This window comes from Necator americanus, chromosome IV (genome assembly GCF_031761385.1).
Source record: "Necator americanus strain Aroian chromosome IV, whole genome shotgun sequence".
NCBI lineage: Eukaryota > Metazoa > Nematoda > Chromadorea > Rhabditida > Ancylostomatidae > Necator > Necator americanus.
In genome coordinates, this window is record NC_087374.1 from 20924280 (window position 1) to 20949414 (window position 25135).

At 40.4% G+C, this 25135-nt stretch overlaps 2 protein-coding genes across 4 annotated transcripts; one reads left to right on the top strand and one right to left on the bottom strand.

Annotated features, from left to right (window-relative positions):
- Positions 1-168: 168 nt before the first annotated feature.
- Positions 169-24230, top strand: RB195_002139 (uncharacterized protein; the record flags this gene model as incomplete). Of its 3 annotated transcripts, XM_064199246.1 has the most annotated exons (18): positions 169-336; positions 7060-7156; positions 7783-7861; positions 8327-8396; positions 9823-9945; positions 10969-11094; positions 13473-13661; positions 13718-13874; positions 13950-14090; positions 14491-14609; positions 14688-14755; positions 14871-14960; positions 15023-15088; positions 15397-15617; positions 15687-15778; positions 15938-15972; positions 22177-22345; positions 22794-24230. In XM_064199246.1, 18 exons carry the CDS (start codon positions 169-171, stop codon positions 24228-24230), a joined length of 3447 nt encoding a protein of 1148 aa, XP_064055126.1. The 3 variants fall into 3 exon arrangements, with proteins under 3 accessions (XP_064055126.1, XP_064055127.1, XP_013298100.2); XM_064199245.1 differs by lacking the exons at positions 22177-22345; positions 22794-24230 and having other exon boundaries at positions 15938-15976; XM_013442646.2 differs by lacking the exons at positions 169-336; positions 7060-7156; positions 7783-7861; ... (12 more) ...; positions 15938-15972; positions 22177-22345 and having other exon boundaries at positions 22842-24230.
- On the bottom strand, positions 20831-21330 carry RB195_002140 (uncharacterized protein; the record flags this gene model as incomplete). Its single annotated transcript, XM_064199247.1, has 2 exons — positions 20831-21010; positions 21304-21330. 2 exons carry the CDS (start codon positions 21328-21330, stop codon positions 20831-20833), a joined length of 207 nt encoding a protein of 68 aa, XP_064055128.1.
- Positions 24231-25135: the final 905 nt, after the last annotated feature.

Here is a 25135-nt window from a genome sequence, read left to right on the forward strand (position 1 = left end):
GAGAATTGCTGGTTGTGTTCCATTTTTGTACTTGTTCTGTTCCTTCATTCATATTCAGTGATGAGCCAGTAAGCTTTACCGCATTCATTTCTCCATTTCACGAGCAAATTAAATTTTAGGCAAGTTTAATTGTCGCTACCAGGTGTGTAGGTTCCAATCCCGATTTGGATGACTGGATCGGACAGATCGAGACGTCGTGGTCGAGTTCGACGGAGTAGCAGTAGCAGCAGTTGCGATTCGTGCGGAGGTGGTGGACGCCGCGTGGCCGCTACTCGCGCCCGTGTTGCGCCACCTATATCGGGGACAAGGAAGGAGAAGGATAATGAGGAATTCCTGGTTAGTAGCTATTGATTATTTGTTTTTATTTGTTATTATATTTTATTTATATTATATTATATTATGTTATATTTATCATATATATTTGGTAATCAATAGATTTCGTATTTATCAGGGTTTCTTTAGTTTGCTTTATAGTTTTGTTGTCTTAAACTTCTGTTCGTCCCTTTTGGTATTCATTCAGAACAAACCTTAAAGAGAGGCATACTTATGTTAGTCTGGGTAACGTGAAGATTCATATCTGTGAATGCAACTTATATGGAACTAGCACAATTATTGTCCAATCAAAAGAGAGTTTTAATGTGCTATGTGCACATTAAATCGAATTTGCATGGAAGATTCCAAGCGCAAAGGCTCAATCTGAAAACAGTTTTGTTCTGCCTCGTTCAGATTGTCTAGATTAGCAGTTAAGCAAGAGCAAGATCGATTGACTTCCATTTGTGCGCACGCATACATCGAGAGGAACCAATAGCCTCGTTCACTAATTTGATCGTCTCGTGATCGGATGACGGCCTTGAGCACGTAGCCCCACGTAACTCAGAGTAGGTGAAACTCAGAGTAGGTGCTTCAAGGGAGCGAGAATGTACGATTAGAGCGTATTTTTCTTTCGCTGGAGCAAAAATTCGCTGAAATAAATAGCTAACATCTCCGCTCAGAGAAGAAATCGCCTGCAAGTGAAGGGTATCTGGAAAAACCCCAGAACCTGACTAATCGAACGGTATACAACACATTCATTATTCTTTCTTCTCCGCCGAGAAATTGACGTTCAAATTTAGGCATGAAAAATTGAGTGTTTCCAGTTTTGAGCACATTACTTTGTTGAAAGGCAAGGAATCGAAAAGGAGATACTACACGGAGATAGAGGAGGAAATTTGCTACAAAACCACACCAAATTGGTTTTTTCAGTCTGACGATTAAAGTGAAAAAAGTAGATCTTAAAATAGAAGTCGAAGCGGCCAAATTCATGAGTTTTTTGCTTCGTTTTCTACCTATTCGAAACAAAGGTAGGTGTTGTATACCGGAAGAACCCTCATTTCACAATGTATCAGAAAATATATAACATGTTAGAGAAATTCTTTTTCTAATAGAGATGGAGAGTGAGGGAGCAGGCACAGTTGTAGATTCTCCGGTTGTCCAGCCCGAGCCTAATGATTAAGCATAGGAGGGGGGAGCACGCCAACTATAGTGTGCTTCCCCACCCTTCCCGAGAAAACTACACTTATTTCCAGGTCAGCAGAGTTACCTCCATATAGAATGAAGAATTCTAGGGCGAATATGTACCCTTCACTCTATTGATAGGTTTCCAACTAAACAAGTTATTTAGAAGAAACCTGTTTTTCAGGTGCAAAAAACAGCAATTTTTTGAGCTTGGGCCACATTTTCTTAACGAGTCAAGTATGCTCTGTATAGAGCTAAGAAAGTTAGAGCAGTTATGTACACTTCACTCTACTGTTAGGTTTTCAAAGAACTGAGTTATTTAAGAAGAAACTTCCTTTCGAAGGTGGTGATAGAAACAGTGAATTTCTGCAACTTAAAAACTATTCTAGTCCGGTTTTTCGGCAAATACTTGTAGCAAATTCCAACATCTTTTACGCTATATTGTAATTAAAGGCATCACCCAACGAATCTGAGGTGGTACGGATTTCAGGTGGAGTATTCGCATATGTGATAGTAGATTATGGAGAGGTGGGTGATTTCGTCCATTTCTTGCTAATTGGCGTAAAAAAAACGGCCCAGAAGATGCGGTGTGTGCACACGGCCGGCGTTGCTCCAATCGAACTCGTTGTGGAAAATAGCGCGCTGGAACGCTCGAAGCCGCATCTTCCGGGCCGTTTCTTACGGCAATTAGGAAGAAATGGACGGAATCGCCCCCTCTCCATAATCTACTGTGCCGTATACGAATACTCTACCTGAAACTCCACTCGTACCACCTCAGATTCGTGGAGTGAGACACATCGACATACAAATGCGACATTTCTCCATTATGTTAAATGGTTCGGATAAATCCTATGAAACATGCCCACAATGTGGATGAAAGAATCCATTTGTTCACTCAATCTGATTTATTTTATTTACTTTCGGCTGCCAGTTCTACCATGAGGAAGCTCACAATGAATATACAACCTTTATTATCTCACATTATAAATTGCAGAATGGTATCGTTTCAGTGTAGAATTCTTCTTAAGTTTTTCCTCGTCCCATCGCATGCTCAACCTCGAAAACAGTAATGACATAGGAGTAAGGAAAGAAAAGACCGTGAAAAACCGATAAAACAGTTTTCGTTTCGTTCCTGCCATAAGACGGAATCATAGAAAACACTAAAGGCAGTATACCACGAATCTGGAGTGGTACGGATTTCAGGTGGAGTATCCGTATACGGGGTCATAGATTATGGATGGGGGAGTGGATGGTTCCGCTCATCTCTCCCTGAATCACTGCAAGCAGCCGGCCCTGAATACTGTTTTGTATGATGTCTTTTATTGCAGCGCGCCACCCTTGCACGCGTAGCGTCCTTTACTGCCTATCGGGGCAGGCCGAATTGATTTTCGACGAATCGCAGGGCGGAGGCGGCGCAAGTGGTGGAGCGTTGCAATACATGGCGTCGCACAAAACAGCATTCAGGCGCCGGCTGCTTGCAGTGATGCAGGGAGAGATGAGCGGAACCATCCCTTCCTCCATCCATAATCTATGACCCCGTATACGGATACTTCACCTGAAATCCGCACCACCTTAGATTCGTGGCATGCCGCTTTTAGCCAAAGTACTGCAATGTAACGATAAAAAAGTAAACCTTCTTCGGAACACATCATTAAGGAAGGAAGGCACATATGAAAAGATAGTAAATCACTGGTAGTGAAGAAAATTCCATAGGAAAACTGTGTACGGAAATGCGCAAAAGAAACGTGGTGGAAAGAAAAAGAGAAAAAAATGGAAGTCAGAGAAATTTATATCAATTATTTTTTGCATTCTATTTATTTATTGGGGATTTTTATTTCCGTTGTCGTAAATGTTGTTTGCGGAGTGTGTGCGCTGTGGTGACACAGAAAATAGCGAGATCAACGTCTCTCACCTCCTCCCCCATCCCGGTCGATCATTCTGGTATCATAAATGTGTAAATGTGTGCCTTTTTACTTTGACAACTCTCTTCACTTTGGACAGTCGGAGACGGGTAAAACCCTCTTCACCTCAGGAGGGTCATGCTCCCCCTTATCGCACCTATGGTTTTCAACATAATTTCTTATCATCAGCATGATGTCGGATCGGATCTTGAGTGAATGGAGGTCTTTTTTAGTCTTACTCTTTCCCTCTGTTTCTACTCTTGTTTTATATATGTCATCATTCGTTGAATTCACTTGATTAGTCTATAGTTTTGTCAGGTGTGTGATTTTTTTTCCAATGTCCGCTGATTTCACATACAAATCCACCATATTTTCGAGAAGAAACTGGACCATTCTCTTTCTGTAGCTTTGTGTGCGCGTCTTGGATAGCCTGCGTAAATTTCCACAGTTAATAATGTAGGGAGAGCACACATGATCGGTCATTACAATATTCAAAGGGAAGTGCGTCTATAAAAAACCTCACACCTACGTGCTGAGAGGACAAAAATTCTCTGATTAACCAAAGAAAAGACTTAACCAACATTCTCTCATTTCGAACTCACAGCACCTTTTCGCAGTTTCTGTTCAATCGGAAAATAATGAAGAAGCAAGATTTTTGAACTACGAGATGTTTATATTTACTGATTTAACAATTTGGTTGAACACAACCGGTCCTTCCGTCCATATCAGCAGAGTTTTGAGAATGAAGACTGGATTTGGCAATTTGAACTCGAAGAACGTAAGATAATTATTTCCACTCAGAAAACCAGATTTTGCAACTCCCATAATATAATCCAAACAACCACTCGACCTTATTTTTGAAATTTGATGGGTAGTAGCATCTACGATTCATTGTCATTATTTTGATGAAAGCTTTGCGAACAGTGTTGCCTGAAAAACTGTGATGAATCTTGGTATTCTGTTTCTCCGAACTTCCAGTCGTTTGTATTGTTACACATGCGAAATCAATTGCTTCTATTTTTGTACCGCTCGTATGTTACGCATACAACGGTATATACTTTGAGATTTTGTCTAGGTACAACTCAGTGGTGTGGATTGTTCTATTTTGCTAACCTTCCATGAGATAATCTTCAGCATAAGTGAGAGATGTTATTTCTTTTATCGAAATTCTAATTCACCGTTGTAGGTTTTTTAAGCACTCATTTGTTGTGGAATTCTCGAGAATAAGTGATAGCGACATGGCGAGACAATAGTTTTTTTTTTTGTTTCTCAGTATACCTTCCATCTGAACTATTCCTGCCGTTTTGTTCTTTTCGAGTCAATCGTTAGCAAGTCGTTCGCTCACAGGGTTACCAGAGCTTAGTTGAAAATCAATATGGTTGGTAACTGCTTTGAATTAAAACATTGTTTGCAGTCTCCTGAAGTGCATTTCTGCCAGTAACTAGTTTCTAGATCAACCTTAACATACAGTCCTTCCCCAGATTTTCCCTCACTTCTTTGTCGCTTACGTGATTTGATTCAATCTATTGAATGTGCTTTATGACATATGTGGGAAGTAAACGGTTTATACATTCTTATAAAATCGTCACGTTTATTACATGTGGGGACATTCTGGAATTATGAACTTGTATTTGATTCTTTTAGGAAGAAAAAGGACAATTATTATCATCGAATGTTCGTGAATTTAATTAGAATAGAAGAAATAGTTTAAGCGAAATCGTACCTTCCAATCGGCAACCAAGCGATCCGTAACCATGCCCCACAAGTCATTTGTTTATCAGCCTATTACGTCAGAAGAAAAAATATTTTACGAGTAAATCCACTGCATAGAAGTCAGCAAAACGCTACTGTTTGTAAAGTTTTTCATTTCCCGAGAGCAGTGTCTGTTTAATCATGCTGGCCTCAACTATTGTTTTGCGATTCCATGGCACGAGCAGAATGTTTGATATGACTGCGACGGAGTGGGCGGGCGTGAACGGGCGGGGAGACAGGTTCAGTGTGTGGTAACATATTTCGCAATACCCACTGACCGAGCGGATCACGCGACCGCAAAGACTTCACAACTCTGCCTCCGTTCGCGTACGGCGTTTGCTCACATATTTCCTGTGGGACATCATCTTGCATGGTATTCATGTGGAATTTTTTTCGGAACCGCTAGGATTCTTTCGCTGAGAAAGGAGGCGATTAGCATTTACCTTAAACATTGGAGTTATGCGGAGAACTAGTTGTTCTGATCCTTCTACGTCCTGTCAGCGTTGGGACGGATTTGATGCTCTTTATAAGTCAAGATTTATTCCAGCAATTGTGAATGTGTAATCTCCTAAAAACTTTGGAAATGGGTCCTCCGCACCTTGCAAGACTGGCGGCAAAACAGCTGCGCGCGAAGATAGTTTCCTTTTAATTCAGTTTTCTAGAATCGCCGGCGATGCAGTGGGACTGTTAGTAATGTCATCCATTTCTCTGAGTATTGAGTGTATTGTCCGCAAGTATGCTCTACATCTTCTATTTGCTATTTGCAAGGAACACTAGTAGTGGAAACATTGGATGAAATTTAATAGCCTCTAAAAATCGATGCTATACGATCCCAACCTAGTAGAATCTCATTTATGGAGAGAGAATTCTATAGTTCAAGGTTCTCTTTATAGCTGCTAGATGTACGGCAGAATTAGTTGAAAATTGGTTTCTCCCGTTAATCCGCTGCAGCCAGTTCAGCGGCAGTCATTTATCCATCATAGCAAAGTGCAGGGCTATAAACGCATCGTAAAAAGTGCACGTACTTTGTGGCCGCACGAAGGAGTGCTATGTGCTATGTGTTAATGTCCGTGAATGCATTCTGGGGGTTTCACAACGACAGCAGGTGTATAAACCATGAATGCTGTGCGCAAGTACTTGACCATCTGACGCATTTGGAGATGAAATCATTGAGGTGCAGCAGAGAGGTTCTCTTAAGAAGATGGACTTCTGATGATGTAATCTAGTCTCGTTTTCCAAGATTGCTTAAGCTGCGTGTCGATAAGATTCCCATATCGCAATATATATTTACGATTTATAATTTAACTATGCGATCGTGGAATTTTCGCGATTTCTTCGAGTTTCCTGTTTTGGTTTTGTATTGTTGAAAAAAAGAACATCCAGTAGAGTTGCGATGTAAGGGAATTTGTCCTTCGACTTCCAAACTTTGATCACTTCAGTGCGCCGTGTAAGTCGATATTCTGGTATCGATTATGATTTTCTTTTTTCGATGTGTATGAGGTATTTAACAGTGCGTTGAAGTCAGCTCATCAAAGAAAAGCATTGTTTCAAACAAAGACAAGGTCTGTGGCTGGGACCTGTGTCATTCTTCTACACTATTCTTGATTTTTTTTTGAATTCGGTATCACGATGCTTCCATGTATCTTACTCTTATGAAGTCAAGCTCTCTCTTAATGTGAAATTTTGCTGGAATGTTTCATTTTTTCTGCAAATGTTCTGATTTTTTCTAAATCTCATCAAAATTCTTGCAGTATCTTAGTTCCTTTGAATTGGTGCATTCGTAATGGGCAACTCGCAGTATTTTTTTTCGCAGAATTGTCTTTTTTATCCGCACAAAATATTAAGAAACTTCGGTTCTCTATCCATTTTTAATTTCAGCAAAGCTTTTCCGTTGAGATTCCCCTAATTTCAGTTCCACTCTTTCTGGATCTTCGCGTTTGCCTCATCGCTTGTTCTCGCCCCTGCGTCGATAACTAGGAAGTCCCTAATCAACACATTTGATAGTTACGGTAAGACTTTCTAAGCTGCTAATATCGGAAATCTTATCGAAGAAATGAATGAATCAAGACGCATAATTGGTAAGAAAAGACCAGTTGTGGAAAACCAACACGAAGGTAGAATTTTTGTTTTGTTTAGAGAACGTGTTAGTGTTTTTGAGTGACGTAGTTACCGTAGCCTGGTCGTTGTTTGATCAAAATCACCAAAAGATCATCCTTTTGGAATTCGTTGTTGAAAAAGAGCCGACGAATGAATTGGAAAGTGAACACAACGTTGGCGTTTGGTATTAGTTTCTGTATTTGTTTTAGAATATTCTCTGTGGCTGTGATCGCTTATGTATTCCCTTTTCTGAAACTAAGAAGGTCGAGGTCAACTTTCATATGTGATGTCAGATTATCTGGCTGAATCGATCCTTATCAGATGAATTTTCGTGGAAGCATAAGAGAACTAAACTGCTCTTTGTTCTGTCTGAAATCATTTTCAATGCACATTTCTGCACTTAAGAATATCTAAAGTTTTTTTAGTTAGTTCTTTCCGAAATGAGGTGAAAGCGGTTTTTTTATTGGATTTTTCTGCTTCTTGATTCCTGCTTTTTCCACTTTTATCGGCGATATTTACACCAAGTACTTTTTTATAGATATCCACTTCATGATGTACGACGGACTGATTGATTCAGATGATTTGAACTGTTTCAAGATGCGACCACTGGGTGTTAGGTGAGTATTGATCCTACTCAGTTTTAGTACTTATCAGATCGGAAAACGTTTGGATTTATTTGACGTATGCCATGACAATCTTGTTTTGATTAAATAATGCAGATTTTGGTAGCAAAGCCAATTTATTCATTTAATATTTTGGTCTGCCAAAGATTCTACCCCTTCCTTCTATTTTTCTCGACCAATTGAGACGCAGATTTCTGCGTAGACGCATAAAACAATGTAGAAGTTTGTGTTTATTGACATACTAAGATTTTTGTTCATCAGTATCTTTCTTACTGCTCGTATAATGTACATAAGTTCTTGTATGTAGGTTTGAAATATGCATGTATTACATATGTACTTGTATGTATTAAACTCTAAGGAACTTGAAGACATCTAAACTCTTTATTAGAAGTGCTTAAATTTGTTAGAAAATGCTAGGTTCTATATGTCAAGAAATTGGAAGAGCACTTATTTTTTTAGGTGGAGAGACGAAGCTGCCTTGGCACGCATCGCTTACAACTACACTGAACATGCAGATTATGGCGGCAGGGTAAGAAATTTATTCATGGAACGAAATATGACAGTGGACTGACTATGTGGAAATATCGTGCTAACAACGCGATCATGGAAAGAACAGTTCTGTTGCAACATGTGACTTCGGTGATACGCTGATTTTGAAATCGCTGTCCATTTTCGAAAAGGATTGAGATTATGGCATCTCTTTCGAAGTGCATAGAAAGACTCCATCGATCGCAAACTTTTCAATAATTCAGCAGTTGCTGCAGACTCGTTTGCAAGGTGTTTTTGTTCGAACCAGTTGAGGGGCGGGAAGTAACTTGATTGTGGGAATGTACGTTATTTAAAGGCATCACTCCACGAATCTGAGGTGGTACGGATTTCAGGTGGAGTATTCGCATACGGCATAGTAGATTATGGGGAGAAGAGTGACTCCGTCCATTTCTTCCTAATTGCAGTAAAAAACGGCCCGGAAGATACGGGTTCAGACGTTCTGGATCAATATTCTCTACAGGGAGTTCGACTGGAGCGTGCCAGCTTTGTGCGGTGCCGCATCTTCCAGGCCGTTTTTTACGGCAATCAGGAAGAAATGGACGGAATCACCCCCCTCTCCATAATCTACTATCCGTTATAAGAATACTCCACCTGAAATCTGCACCACCTCAGATTCGTGGGGTGATGCCTTTAAATTAGTTAATATTGGCGAGAATATCACGCGGCGTACATATATATGAGATGATTGCATTATAATCCACTTAAACACTACATTTAGAAGTCTTATGAACAATCCAAGGACCAATTAGACAATAGCACCGTAAATAGTACAGGGTGGGATCAGAGCAGCTGTTGTCTGAAGGGGGCGCGGCTATTTGTCGATCTAGATCTTTAATTGTAGTGTATGTGATCGTCTACTGGAACGATCCGTTTCCTTTTTGAATTTGAGGATATTTTGTAATCACTGGGGGAATCAAATCTGATTATTCACGGAATATTAGTGTTCCAAATGGGTTCAGCTGTTCGAAACATTCGGATTTCGAATTTGAATATTCCGAAAACTTAACGATCAAATATAATTGATATTCCTAATACCCACTAGTTAGTCATTTTCTAACTTCTAGTGGTAATCTAATATTAATTCCTCATTAATTGCTATTTCGAAGTTTGGAGTGTTCAGTGTAGACCTGAAAATCAGTAGTTGGGTGAATATGAAGCTTTTGTACTAAGTTCTTTATCGGTGAAGTATCGTGTCCTCAAATAATTTATAGCTTCTGTAAAGGACGCTGCCACCCATTCTGCCATTGTGGAGCTAAGACGCTGTTGTGTTGTAGATCCTGCGTAGTGCTCGTCGGGACCCCGTAACAATTTAAAACTAAAATTGTCTAAAATATTTGTTAGATGCTCATGTGAAATCATGGATTGAACAAAAACTTTTTTCTTTTGATAGTAACTCTATTCCTTAGGTAACAATGATGCCAATTGTGACAGAGCGACCGCGTGCTCATCTGGTCCGTGTTCCCGGACAACTCGTCCCTACGACTTCCACTGCCCCACCAGCACCTTCACATGATGATCCATCACTGGAGGTGAGCTATATCGTTGTTCTCTGAGGCAGTATGTATGTAAACATGTGCTGAAAAAATTATAAAGGGACTGGCAGCACCAAGAGATCGCAATCTACGACTTCCGTGATCCTCATGAACATTGTTCCTATCTTGAGATGTGTCGATGTGCACTTTTTCCGATGCATATCCAGTTTTTTACACGTTTCCAACAGCCTATTTCAGATGTTTAAAAAGGAGACCCGCATTCTGAGATGGCAATTTATGATATGATGCATCGCATTCACGTTTCTGCCTCCCTTTGAGTGTAGTGTTTCAGAATTGTCCTTTGTGCATGACTGCTTTCTTCAGCGACTATGCCCATCCATTAGTCTTTTGCTTTAGCGGAAATCTAGAGATTGAGCCACTCTTTCGTTTTCTTTCTTTTGGTGATGTAAATCACTGGACGGTAGTATTTTGTGGATTCCATTTCCTTTTTTCGGGGATTTCTTAGGTCCTTAGGAGTTACAGTACTGTCAGTACGATATTTTATGGATTTTTAACTTCGCCCTTCGAATCAGAGTTCATGAAACGATGGAGACATAAATACATATGCAATGCGTAGAATTCTTACCCTGACTTGTATTCAATTGTTTTGACAAAAAGTTATCGAACTTTCAAATTTGAAGGCAGACATGATTTTGACTCATTGCATCCTATCGTTGAGTTTATTTGCTTGCAAACAACTCTCCTTTAGTTTTATTTTCACCATTTTGGAGGGAACATTTGATCCGTCAAAAATACCCACTGCCTTTTCGAGTTTCCTGGAAAAATTTCGAAAATACCAATTTTTTCTTCTACAAAGAGAGTTTTACTGCCAGCGCAGTTATACACATGAAAAGAAGGAAGACATTTACATAAAAGCTTCGTCGTCGAAAACTTGATGATCTGTTACAATACTCGGTGACGCATATTATATGCTTAGCCTACTATTGTTCTAAGAGCTTCTAGGAACTGTTTAAGGTCATCGTTTCTGAATAGGTGCTGAATAAGCCTTCATAATTCCAGGATCTTGAACTAATAGACGTTCTCTGGCGCAGCGATATTGCAGCCGAGAAAGGTGCCAGACAGTTGGAACCAGCTGAACAGTACGAACGTGACTTGCAGCTTCTAACTGAGAAAAGTGTGCATGCGGTATGTTTCATTAAATTAATTCAAATGTTTTACTAAGAAATACATAATACCATACGTAATAGTTTTTGGTTTTAAAAAGGCAACAGATGTGCTCCTTACTGTTCCTCATCGATTGTTCACTCGAGAAAGTAATTAACGATTAAGTGACCTGTAAAGTAAATTGGTAAGAGCACAAAACAATTCAAGGAGTTCTTTTACGAGTTGGCGCACATTTAGCGAAAAAGAAGACACCGAGTACTAGTAAATGTTAGTTTTGTTTTTCTTTCCCTCTTTCCAGCAACCGCGTTGTTAGTTGACCATTAAAATATTCTGGTCTGCTTTGAAATTAATCACTTCACACTGTTTCACGCTCCCCTTGAGCCTGAAAGATGCCTTTTCGCCTTTCGAGGTTGTCCTCATTCATTCGCTCTTAGTAGGTTTTCTTGGAACTCATGACTAAGATCATTTATTTCCACTTAATAGAGGTGCATTTTTTTCCTCTGTTTGTCGTTTCATGAAACGTGTGTAGAGGTCCGAAATAAGCTGATCCGTGAAATATTTTTTGTGGAGCGGCTGATTTCATTGCTTTTGAATTTTTTCCTATTGAGCTCTATGAATTCGTGTTGAGGAAAAAAGTCTGCTGAAGGGCTATCGTTTCATTTACGATTACCTTTTGTGAGTGCCGCTGTTGTTTGGCCCAATCCAGGTACATCCTCTTTTTTTCTATCAACTGCAAAATCTCTGCATGAATCTTCTTGAGTTTTTCTTTTCGGAAATGGACCGACTGAATGTCAGCTTACGACTTGTTGAGTTCTTTTCTCTTCTTTTCTTTACTAATGGTAAAGCCACGAAAAGGAGTAGTTACTGACAGATTTATTTCGAGGCGCGTAACCAGTATGTAATATATATCCTGGAAGGACAAACACGGCGGAAATTCAGACGTGGTCGGCTTCTTTTTCCGGGAGATGCATCCAATATTATCTAGTTGATTTACTGACGTAAAGTCAGTGCTGTTTTGGGACCTAGCCGTTTCCAATGCTAAAACGAGTGCATGCGTATATTCGCTAATATTCGCTACGTGATACATTTATCCACGGGCAAATTTTTATTGATTAGCAATCTATCCAACTTGGGCCTACTTCTTTGCTAGAGACCGTTTATCCATTTGGATAAGCGATATGGGATATAGTCCCAGGAGTTGTGCAGAGTTGATGTACTGTCGAGTACAGTCTTCATCATATGTGATCTTCGAAGAAATTGTGTTGCAATTGAGCACATCATTTTTTTGAAACTAATCTTCTTTGGAGAGTTAACATCCGTTATGATTTGTGAAAAATAATGTGGAATAATGGTTTTTTCTTTTTTAATAAGGTTTTTTCTTCTTGACGACTAGAGCAAAATCTTGACCTGACGAAGGCATGAAACCCTGGCAGCGATGAGCATTTTATTATCAAGCTACTGACCCATAAATTAAAAACATCCGTGTTTTCACCAAACTTCTCGTAATGTCCGTGGCCATCTTGGCGTTCTCATTTGTGTCACACTGATTGGGCTTATCTGAACTAGCTGGGCTTGCGACACCTTCGCTTCATGAGAACCTCTACCTGCGTTCCTTCACGTCATTCAATCCCAAATGATGTTGAGAAACTTCCTTGTTATGAAAATTCCAGATGAATTAAGTGGCTTTAGTGCAAATGCTTGAATATCTGTGTCAACGACTCTTATAGGACTTTGAGAGGTCAAAGACACCTTTCACGGTTAATTCGATCCCCCTTTTAGTACATGAGCTGGGGTGATTTACTCGGCCTTAAAACATGTTAATCTCAAAACAGAAAGAATATCTCACATTTACTGACAGAGTGGGCAGTTTTTACTCCGCTAATGATCTTTTACGGAAGATATCCGCTGCACGAAAGTGTAGTGATGTCCTGGATTCTTGAAAAGGGCAACCGATCTCGAGTTGTCTCGCTTTTTTTTTGTACTTGAAAGGAGTGAGTTAGATAGATGTGGAAAAGGTGAAGAAACAAGTGTTCTGACTAATATATCTATTACCATTTTATTCTATCTAATAATGTGTGACTTTCCGAAGGAACAACATGACTTATTTTGATTGTTGATAGAATATGTTTAATAACGTTTTGCCTTCGCCTGAGATGGTCCATGCGGCATAGGATTTTTCCACAAAAGAAGACGAAATATATTTGGTTATTCCATAAATTATCATTATTTTTATTTATGCATTTCTATTTCACTATATCACTATTACTATACCACTTATTCATTTCGTAATGCTAAAGTCTTTTGTTTCTGAGGTTCTATTCTGTATTGTCCAGTATTACAGGGTCTGAAATGTGGCAGTTCAAGATGTTCAAATCCTTCAGTTATTCTTGTTGCTTCAGCCATTGTCTGCTGAAGAATCGTCGCGCTTTGAGGATCTATCGAAAGTTTATTTCGAAGATTTCTACGCCGCTCCGTACGTTTTGCGTCCTGGAGCCAAAGGTACACCTCAACCAAATACAAGATCTGAACAGACGTTTGAATTCGAAGAAGATCAGTCGAATAAACGCGAACTACGCACACCAACTGACGTGAGTGCTTTTGAAGTTACTTCCTGCGTCGGAAAACGGCTATCCTTGAACTGCAGGAAGACCTAGCCGACCTTCTTGCTGACGTCTCTAAGGAAGGTGGTCAGCTTGATCGTTTGACTTGCGCCGGAGTGTGTCCACCATCTGAGTTGGAACCCTTACCACTGGTGAATAACGTTAGCCTTTCCGAAGGAATTGTATTCACCTCCCAGAACGGTGAGTCTTTGCACTGCGTGAACTTAAGTGCACTTAATATTCTGAAATTTACAAATATGATTGGTTTTCTTGCAGTGTCTGAGATGTCTATGATGCAAGAACAACGTCAAGCAGCGCTGGCATCCATTATGGCACCTCCAGCTCCTGCAACGCTGTATAATGACACCACGATTCCGAATTTATGGGTCCAACAAGCAGAAATGTCGCCCAGTGATAGTGAGTGGCTTTTTTTTGCTGAGGATGCTTGTTCCTTAGGATGCTGTTAGTTATCGTTCCTACTCTATCTGCGAGATTATCGACTAACGATCTTTTGTTATCAAAGTTTGCAAGTTCGAGTAAGTTAAACCAGTGCTCCGATAAGATAAAATATTTCCCGATAAGACGTCATTCTTATGAAGGCACGATTCAAGCGATTTTCGATCGAGACCTTAAGCGCCGCAACGGGAATGTGCGAGAGCGTGTGCAATGAAGGGGTTGTAAACACTGTTCAAAACCTGAATCTATAATTCGGTGACTATTCCGCAAGAGTCAGGTTCAGAAACCTCGCACGTGCACTTTCTCTGAAATTATCAGTTTTGTTTGTTTACAATAGACATCTTCACTTTCATCTTTATAGTTTATCCGAACAACGGCTATATGTCGTTTCACAACGATACAGGCGTGCAAGTGATTTCAACAGGGAGCCAGTACGATCATCAGTATCTCAGTAATGTTCCTGCTGATCAATGTGATGAGGTAAGCAAGTTTCTAGGCCGCGGTTTGAAACCAGAGTTAATCCGTTGGGGTTTACTTTGCAAAAGGTTGTTATCTCAGAACAATGTGAGTCGAACGGTTCCTTTCTATGATCCGTATTATTCGGCCAGGACCACTTCTTTCAGCAAGTAAGTAATGAGATTCAGTCTTAGAAAGTCATATCCCTGCATAAATGCAGGGATATAAGCAAGAAAAGTAGCAAGCAAGAAAAGCCTAAGCATCATCATTATTTCAACATTACAGTGAGTCTTCGTCTGTCTGTTCCTCTTCATCCACTGCTGCATCACCACATTATCACAGTGAGACCGAAAATTATAGTCCTCATGCCAGCAGGTTAGTATCGTTTTCGAATTCATTTCAATTTGTGTTTCAATTATTAGTTTCTTTTTTCCTAGATATTTTGGAAAACTGGCACCTCGAGAAATTGAAGATCCTTCGGTATATCCACGAACAGTTTGTGGGTTAGTTATCAATCTTTTGTTTCTCGGATGTAAGCCATCTGTTGCTGATCTTTGTCCGGACTGCAGCGATGCACATCCAGATGGGGTACGACGGTAGAAAACGTCCCTCAAACAGTGAAAATACGTGTTTTGCGGCATGCGTCGCGGTCACTCGGGTGGACATAACTAACGCATAATACGCACAGTTGTCGCACTCCTAGCCTGGGAAAGGCTTTTGGAAAATAAGCAGTTTGCTTCCTTGTTATATTTTATCAGAAACATGATAATTACTCACATAAACATAATCAGTTCCGTCCACTTCGTTTCAGTTCGAATGGTGATAATGGTGTAGGCGCAGCTTCTAATGCTCCTATTATACCACGGCGACGTGGACGTCAGTCAAAAGATGAGCAGCTAGCAGCTGCGAACCGACTGCCACTGTCGGCTCGGGAAATCTCCGAAATGACTCTTGGAGAGTTGCATAAGGTGCTCAAGAACGAGGATCTAACCGAGTATCAGAAGCAACTCATCCGTAAAATTCGTAGGAGAGGTTTGTCGTAGTTATCAGTTTTGTAGAAGTATTGTTCCTAAGACCGTAAAAGAGGCCCTTATGCGTCAGGAAAGAACAAGGTGGCAGCTCGCACTTGCCGTGAACGACGCGGTGAACGTCAGCGAAATCTGCGCGAACCCGAGCTTTCATGGAATGTTCCGGTATGTGGATTTAGTATCATATTGCTATGATCCAGAGTTTTTGCCTGTGTTGCATCCGCCATTGTTTGCGATTGTGTTTGTTTTTGCGAATAAGCTTCACTCGATCTGCATTCTCTTTTTTAAGGTTTAACTCCTTTATACATAGTAATTCTCTTGCAGACGCAGGCGCCTGAACCAGCCTACCAGATCCATCTGTGAGTGGACCGAGTTGGAGATATGAATGAACGAAATGTCAGTAAATCAGTGATCCTATCGATTCTTCATCTTTACATTTTTACTTTATATTCTGTCTTCTGAATGCCTTTTGTCTGAGTCTGGTGAAATGTGGTAACAGTAGAAACACAAATTTCTCAAATATTCAAAATTTCTCGGGAATGCTGTTTTATTTTGGTTCATTTTTCGAGAATTCGAGCCTTACTCGCACCTCATGTTTTGTGTTTTTTTCCGTTGTATTTAATCATAGTAGTGTCCATGATAATCAGTCGTCTTACCTCCTGTATCCACATTTTTTTTTCTAGAGATTTCTTTCTCTAGTTATTAGCAATTATGAGATCAACGCGTAATTCTCTATTCAACTTCTGAAAATTTTAATCCTCAAAATTAGTTGTGAAGATTCTCTTAAAATTCATCTAAATATCTACAGTAATGGGCAATGTCTGTGTTGAGTAGTGTAGTGAAGCGGGTATTTAATAATATACCAAAAATTTATCCACTTTTATTTTGTTCTTTTCTTTTATGTAGGAACTGCAGGTCTTGAATTACGAAGTTCCTCCTTTCTCCTTTTAAGGATATTTGTTGTATTTCTTTTTTTTCATTTTCGTTATTTATTAGACGGTGTGTAGGTAGCAGTGATAAAGCGTTTTGTGTGCAGGCTTCTACTCTTTTTTTACTACTTTTCCTATTGTAATCGGATACGAGGTTGGTTCTATCATTGAAAGTTTTTTTTTTTTCGTTGGATTAAGTCTCATAGAGGCTGGAAAGGGGAAATTAGTTAAAGGCATCACCCCACGAATCTGGAAATTGCCGTAGAAAACGAGACATGGCTTCGAGAATTCCGGCGCACTATTTTCTACAAGGAGTTTGGTTGGAGCGCGCCAGCCTTGTGCACGCGCAACATCTTCCGGGCTGTTTTTTACGGCAATTAGGAAGAAATGGACGGAATCACCTCAGTCTCCCATCCCGTATACGAATACACCACCTGAAATCCGTATCACCTCAGATTCGTGGGATGATGCCTTTAATTAGGACACAGATGTGCCAATTTCCGGCACATGTTTGCACTGAGAATCGCGCTACGTAGTCGCTCCACTAGGCTACACGTGGAATACAACCCTCAGTTCAGTTCCAGTCGAACACACATTGGCTCAAGTTTACGATATCCCTTCCTAACAGGAATGCGTAGCCGATCGAAAAGTTGGCGGAATTGAGAGAGATTGATCCCCCTGTTTGTAGCAACCTACGTTCACAAAAGCTAAACCTTGACGGAGAGGTCTTTCGATGGGTCTATTTACATGAGCAATTATAAGTTATTGTGTTTATTTTGAAGCTATTGGAGATAATACTCCATGTAACCGGAGTATCTGAAAAGAAAAAAAGCGTTCCTGATTACTCTTCACAAGAATTGCATGACATGATCATTTTGGTGAACTGTCAAGAGGTACTCGTATGATGTTCTGCCACGTATCCAGCTAGAGCTAGCTATAGCTAAAGACCTCCTTCGCCTATTGCCTTCACGGTGCGCTTTTTGGAGCGAAAGAAAAGGAAGTACCTGGTGATTAATTTGATCAAAACTCCAACTAATGGAGTCGTTTAAGAAGTATACAATATCGAAATATCGTTTAAAAATATGAGTGGAATTGTTTATTATCCCATTCGGAATTGTTAGATTGAAACCACCCATTCATCTCGGAAAATACAAGGGATGTTTTAAAAAACTTACAATGCACTGATTTTGTTTCCTTACTTTTTCCGTTTTCTAAGCATTTCTTTCTGCACATTCAGCTGAGCAAAACTGGCATTCATCGTCTGACGGGGCGCGACTAATGCCTCACGACATGCATTTTACCTAAAGGGGTACCTCGAAGATGGAGAAGTGTTCTGTTCGCCACTAATACACCTAGTCTGTCACATTGATTTTACGCAGAGAAAAAGAAAAAAAAATGAAGCGATAAAAAGGTTGCACGTAGAAATAGTTCAAATAATATATACAAAGTTATGAGGACTGATCAATATCAATTTAAATCTTTAGTTCAAATCATCCATGTCTCGTGAAGATGTAGACGGAGATTATCCGAATAACTGCAAATTTTGGACGCTAAGTCATTGTGGGGGTGGTTATAACAACTGAAAGTTGAGCATTAACTCGTTGAAGGACATTGTGACAAGCATATACTTATGCGCTGCGAGTTCATATAGAAAACAGATAGAGCGTGAAATGTTTGAAATTATGGGATGTGTGAAAAAATAAGCATGTTAGTGTTTTTCTGCAGCATGTTCTTGTTTCTAATCTTTATGTGTGTGCAGTTACTCAAATGACATCAATGTAGGTCAATGTAGGTCACGCATATCATTCTTATCACTCTTTCTTGCCAAACTATTCAATCTTTCCAAACCCTAGTGGGAATTATGACTCATACCTATGCATATATGTAACGAGATATTATTTCAAAAAGTAAATTGGATAACATGAATGCATAAGTGTTTATCCATTTACCGCCTGAAGTACCTTCCATTACAAAGGGAATCTAAAGGCATCACCCCCACGAATTTGTGGTGGTACGGGTTTCAAACAGGTAATGCCTATACGCGGTCGTAGATTGTGTGGAGAAGGGTGGTTCCGTTCATCTCTTCCTGTATCAGTGTAAACAGACGACCTCGGAACTGTTTCTTACGACGCCTTCTGTTGCAATGCGTACCCATGGCGCTGGGCCCCACCCCGCATGCGATTCGCCCAAATTGGTTTTCAACGAATCGCAGGCGGAAGGGCGCAAGGGTGGCGTGCTGCAATAGAGGACGTCGTAGGAAACAGCATTCCGAGGCAGTTCATTTACACTGATACAGGTAGAGATGAACGGAATCACCCTCTTCCAAACACCGTACAGGCATTATCCACCTGAGACCCGTACTACCCCAGATTCGTGGGTGATGCCTTTAAAGGCATCAGCCCACGAATCTGAGGTGGTGCAGATTTCAGGTGGAGTATTCGTATACGGGATGGAGAGGGGGTGATTCCGTCCATTTCTTCCTAATTGCCGTAAAAAACGGCCCGGAAGATACGGCTTAATTCGTTCTGGCGCACTATTTTCCACAAGTAGTTCGAGTTCGTTTTTTTTACGGCAATTAGGAAGAAATGGACGGAATCACCCTCCTCTCCATAGTCTCCCATCCCGTAGACGAATAATCCACCAGAAATCTGCACCACCTCAGATTCGTGGGGTGATGCCTTTAAACGTGACTGAAGCAAAGCTACTTTCCCCATTCTACCATTCTCTGCTAAGCTGCAGCTGCGGTGATGATTCTTGATAGTTGTCTGCTGGTTATGATACGAAGGAGACCATTCTTGCAACGATTCAACACCACATATTCGTCTCGATATTTCCTTCACTTTACTAGCGCATGGGAATTAATCAGAGAATTTCGGAACTTGACCTCATGATCATGGTAAAAAACACTTGAATGTAGAGCTCGCCTTTTTTGGTATTATTTATCTACTCCAGATAAGTTCCGATGAAAGAAAAACTTTGAAATGAACTAATTTCACCACTTATTCTTAGGGGCTTCAATATAATAAGTCCTGCTGGCCTTATTCCAGTTTTGTGCTTATCGTCGAAGGGTTTTGGTTGCTTCGTTTTGTCAGGACCTGCTTGGAGGTGGTTGATCAAACTTAATTGGGCGTTGACTTATCATATTGTAATTGAACTTGGCTTGAAGATCATTACTTACACGTGCCGTAGCACCTCTGCAGAATTCGGGATGATGATCGACAATAGTGTGAGCTCAGCGCATTGAATAAGTACACTAAATGAGAATGGAATGCGTGGGCACATCGCGTTGGGCGACCTCTCCTCAGATGCTGCTTCAGTGCAGTGAGGTAGTTGAAAAGGGGATTCTAATGTTCAGCATGAATCAACGAATTTCGCTCCTTTTGAATAAACTTCAAGGAAGGAAGGGAGGGAGTTTCAAGCAGCTTGTGATATTCTATATTAAACATTATTCATACAACTCCAGAGGGTCCCGTCGAGGCAGATTAACCGCCGTAGGAACTTTTCTCGGTTTTATTTCACTTCAGATATAATTTTGTGACTCAACCATATGTACATAGCGTTTCAACGCTATCGTCTAATTACTCTGCTCGCAAAACCGGGCACGCATGGATGGCTGTTGAGAGGCAAGTATTCTAACAATGAAATTCCCATTCTGGAGATGTATTGTAGTGTAAGAACGAATTAGTTCGTTGAACTCCTAATAACTCTTAAAAATTCGGAAGTGCATTCATTAATCCATGAGTCACCCGGTCAATCTCTTTTGGCCCCATGGATTATTAACACTCCACCTCAATATCAACGGTTTTTCATTCTTGTGGTGTCTTTTTGTTTCGTTACGAATCTGCTGCTCGAACTGGATTCTACATAGAGAGGCAGTAGAAAATTCAAACATTTGGGAATTCAACATTAAACAAGTTTTTCTAACCTCATTGAAGTGGTTCGTAAGTTGTCGTAAAAGTGTTCTTCAAGTAGACAAAACATGTACTTTAAGAAATAAATAATTTTACAACAGAAAACTTGTTTATTAGTACATCCACCAGTTGAAGTATATCAATTCTAACGTTTTGGGGATGGAACACTGAAGGTCCAAGATAACTTAACTCAATACTAAGTAACTTCTCACGAAAGTAGCATTTATTAATAAGACGGTTAACGGTAAATTTCAAATTTCTCTCCAAAACATTCTCAACAAGTATCATTGCATGACATCCAAGACATGCTTTCCCTGTTTTCTGGTACACATATCAAATGGTGCAACATCGTTCGCACTTTATTAACGAGTTATTAATTAGTATTGAGTTGGGCCTCTATGGGTTTTATAGCCCTTTCGAATAGTACCAAGGAAAACTTGTATTCCTTCACACCTTGAAAGTTCAAGAGCTTTAAGTTTCGCTTCAATTTGAGTGGACTTCTCTTGCTCGAAGACCATTCCTGGTGGACTTTCAAAGAGTACGTTATCACCATCCACCTGAATCGCATCCTTCGTTTAAAAAAAAATTCAAACGAAGGTATGTGTTAGTGCCTATACAAGAACAAGTGAAAAAAGTAATTGCGACAGCTATATGTAAATTAACTTGACTAGAGTGATCGCATCCTCAGGATAGAAAAAAGGAAGACGTGAAACTACAACAGAAGACGCGTAAAGTGTCACTCAACAATTTGACTCGTACTGTAGGCAGAAGTCTTGCTTTTTTGAACAGAAACTCCTCTTACTTGTTTTTGAAAGTGCACTTTACCTGATACAACCCATAAACAGCTCACATAAAGTTCACAGCGAATTCCAGTCATTTCTGGTCGAGTTTGACCTATAGCCGTGGTGTCTTGCAACCCTCTCCCTCCTACGTTTAGAATGGAGAGAAAAGATCTCAGCAGAGAAATTAAGACGAACTTAGTGTATGTACTCACTGTATAGGTATTTGAGGTTGATAAGAAAAGGAAAAAAGGGACATGGAGATCTCAACTTCTATTTGAAAGAGAAGTATGTCTAAAAGGGAGGTTAATTTGCACAGTGAAGGTGATACTTTCTACTGCAGTGGTAACCGCTGTTTACAAGAGAGACATTGACTCGTGGGCAGAAATTAGAAGATTTCAAAGGTACGAATTCATGACGAGTACACAGAAAGTTTATACTGCAATTCAGTATAGATATTTGGAAGTCGTCATCACGTCTTAGGCAAAATTTGATTATTTCGAAAGAATTACCCTCAGTGAGAAGCGCGGTATCCTTTCGGAAACATGCTTGAACAGTCGTCATTTTTGCATCCATCAGGAAAGAAAAAGAATATAACATTGGATAGGAAAAGAAAGACAGGGTACCATACCAAAGAAAAGAGTAAAGGCTGAATTCATGCTAAAGTCAGAAGTACTGTACAGTAAGTCAGAAGCAGCCGACGTCAAAAATCAACACGTATCTTACGCGTATTGCGTCGTCCTTAACACAGTTAAAACGCGTTGAGGCCTATAATTTCAGTGAGTTTGAAAGAAGAGAATAATTACACAGCAGAGATTACAAATAATGAAACCTTAAATATTATGGACTGGCGTCGAAAAGTACATGGTCTCCTGCATTTTCCGGCAGATTCTTTGTATATGTGTTAAATATTGCTCCGTTTTTTTAAAATTTCTACATAAGAGCACGCGGAAGCCAGTGGCCGATGTAACAAAACATGCGTCGATCGGCTATGACCGGTCTGAGCCGAGACCGTATAAAAGCTCGAGCGTGGGACTTACCCAACATCGAATGGAAACAATGCATTCAGCTATTGCATTCGCATTAGCACTTCTAAGCGCACTATCTGAACAGGTAATTCTACAGTTGCATATTTTCCCTCGTAATTCTAACGCTTATCGAATTGTAAACTTCATTTGGTTTTCTTCTAATATTTGTTTTTAAAATACAAAGCATTAACTTCCCGCGTTTTGGCAAGTACTACATATTATGTAACGCTTAAAAACGCATTGCAATCTCCACTGCTTCGCTTTTCTAGTGGAATCCAACTCAGCTTCTATTTCATATGCACAAGAAATGAACAGCTCTATTAACAGGCAATTTTGGGGCTCTTCCTAACTTCCACATAGATGTGGGAGGTCTTTGCAGGCAAAACGGTGCGAACATGGTCAGCCTCAACCTTAAAGCAATGTAGGTCCTATTTTTGGACAAGTATTTGCTCAGAGTATCACAATTCTAGCTATTCATTAGTGTATTTTGCTTCTTAGCTTCGTAGGCACCTTTGTAATTGTTTGCATTTCAGTCCCTACTCACCCGTGTGCAACGACAGTGTCCATGTGCTGATCTGGTTATGAATCCATGCTTTTGCCAAGCTGGTATCACGCCTCGCTGCACCTGTATAACAACTGCTCCATCGTCATCGTGCGCTTGTAGCGCACGAGCACAAAATTCGTTGTGTCTCGCTTCTTGTCAAGATATTTGCATCCATACATGCTCACTCAAAAACAAATATCCAACATGCCCATCATCTTGTCGCCATGTATGCACTCAAGCTTGCATTCCTCAGCACGTATCAGCAGCACTACTGACCCCATATTGCCCTCAGCTCTGCAAACAGTCCTGTCAGCGAACATGCGCTGATCAGTTCACCTCCGCTGCTTGTGTTCCGCTTTGCGAACAGTCGTGTCGGCAAAGGTGCGCGGCTGCGATGCCTGGCATCACAGAGAAACAAACGATGATTCAGTCGGAATCAGCTGCTCCGGTTCAAGGTCTTAGTCCATCTGAGTGCACATCTTCATGTATCCCACCCTGTACGCAGTGCATTCAAGACCAACTAATTTACCAGATTCCTGGCGCTGCCCATCAATGCCCAAATGCTTGTATGCCAATCTGCGAATGGCAATGTATTCTAGAGCATGAAGCACAAGTAATTCAAGAAGGAGAGGCGCTCCGTTTACTTCCACAGCCAGAGCAACTCAACTGCATCGCTCCATGTATGCCATCGTGCACACCACAGTGTATTGAAGAACAAGAGCTACTCACGAATCAAGTATCCCTTCCGATTTATTTACAGCCAGGTATAGGTCCGCGATGTGTGACCCCCTGCCGACCAACTTGCACTCCTCAATGTGTGCGAGAGCAACAACTACTTGATGACAAACAAATATTGGAGAATCTACCAACTACTTCACCTCAAACACAACCTCAATGTATCCCGCAGTGTATGCCTGCCTGCGCATCTGAGTGTATTCTGGAACAAACGCAACTTCCAGAAGCGAAGGAACTGACAGAATCATCCGCTTCAGCGCCAGTTGGACTTCAAAACACAACTCCTTGCGCGCCACAGTGCTCAGATAGACAAGAACTCGCTACAAGTGATCCGTTCAGCATAGACACCAATTCACCACCTCCATGCATCGATGCATGCATGCCAAACTGCGAAGCTCAGTGTATTTTGAATCAGCAACAAATCCTTGAACAGTCTGTCAGTGAAGAACAATTAATTTCCGCAGAGTCCTCAACTTCAGCGATTGAATACTCGAGCTCTTCGGGTACGTCAGAGCAACCGCAACTTGAAGTACAGTACTCAACAATGTCAACATCAACACCTGCTCCATCTGAACCACTTTGCGAAGTTGGATGTCAGCCAACATGCACACAATGCAGTCAACAGCCGCAAGGATTCTCAATTCCACCACTCCAAGTTGAAATCATTATGGAAGATATCACTGAGGTATGAAAACAAGGAACCAAAACAGAAAATAATAGAATACAGAGTAGCAAGAGATGGCAATGAAAATAATTTGACTTTTAAAGAAAAAACAACATACTATGCAATAAATAGCAAGAGATGAGAGATTACGCTAGCATTTTAAGTTGTGCTGGTCTCTCAAAATTCCCCTAAACAGTAGATCTATTGTACAAGATACTAGTACAAGGCAGTCCCAGCTATTTAAACTCTTGAGGGTTTCAGAGTTATTGTCGTGAGTATCACCGTCTTTATTTTTGATCATCGGCACTAACTAGAAAGATCCCTTGACTTCGTAGTTTATTCTCAAGAAAATGGGTAGAGTTGACATTCCGGAAAAAAACGCCAGTCCTCGTTTCCTACTTAACACTTATAGGAAGAAAAACAAGTTAAAAGTCCACAATTCCTGTAGTAATAATCAGGAAGGAAACGAAACCTTAGGCTTGAAAAAAGGAAAATAAGAAGAAAGAACTTACCGCACTAGTTGAAGCCTTGTGTTTGTCACGAATATAAAAGAGAATAGAATAAATGAATAAAATCTGAATGCTGGGTTTAAAAAACGTCTTTGTAGCAGCCTCTAGAAACTAATAATTGTGTACCCGCCTGCTCGGAGCAATGCGCTGAACAATGTGTCGGTCGAGAGAACGAGGAGCAGTGCAGGAAGATTTGCCAGGAAATTTGTGAAGAAACATGCTCGCTTCAGGTAAATATAATCATGAATAAAGCTGTATAGTTCAACTCAAAGCTTTTGGTGTACTGTTGGACGTTTTGCGGGTCTTTGTAGGTCCAATATAGTTTGTGAGTGTCTCTACTAGTTGAGCGTATCGATTAGCGCTGCAATGAAGCTGCTTTCCTTTAATCGCATAACTTTCATGTTCCTTTCTTTTATTTCATTC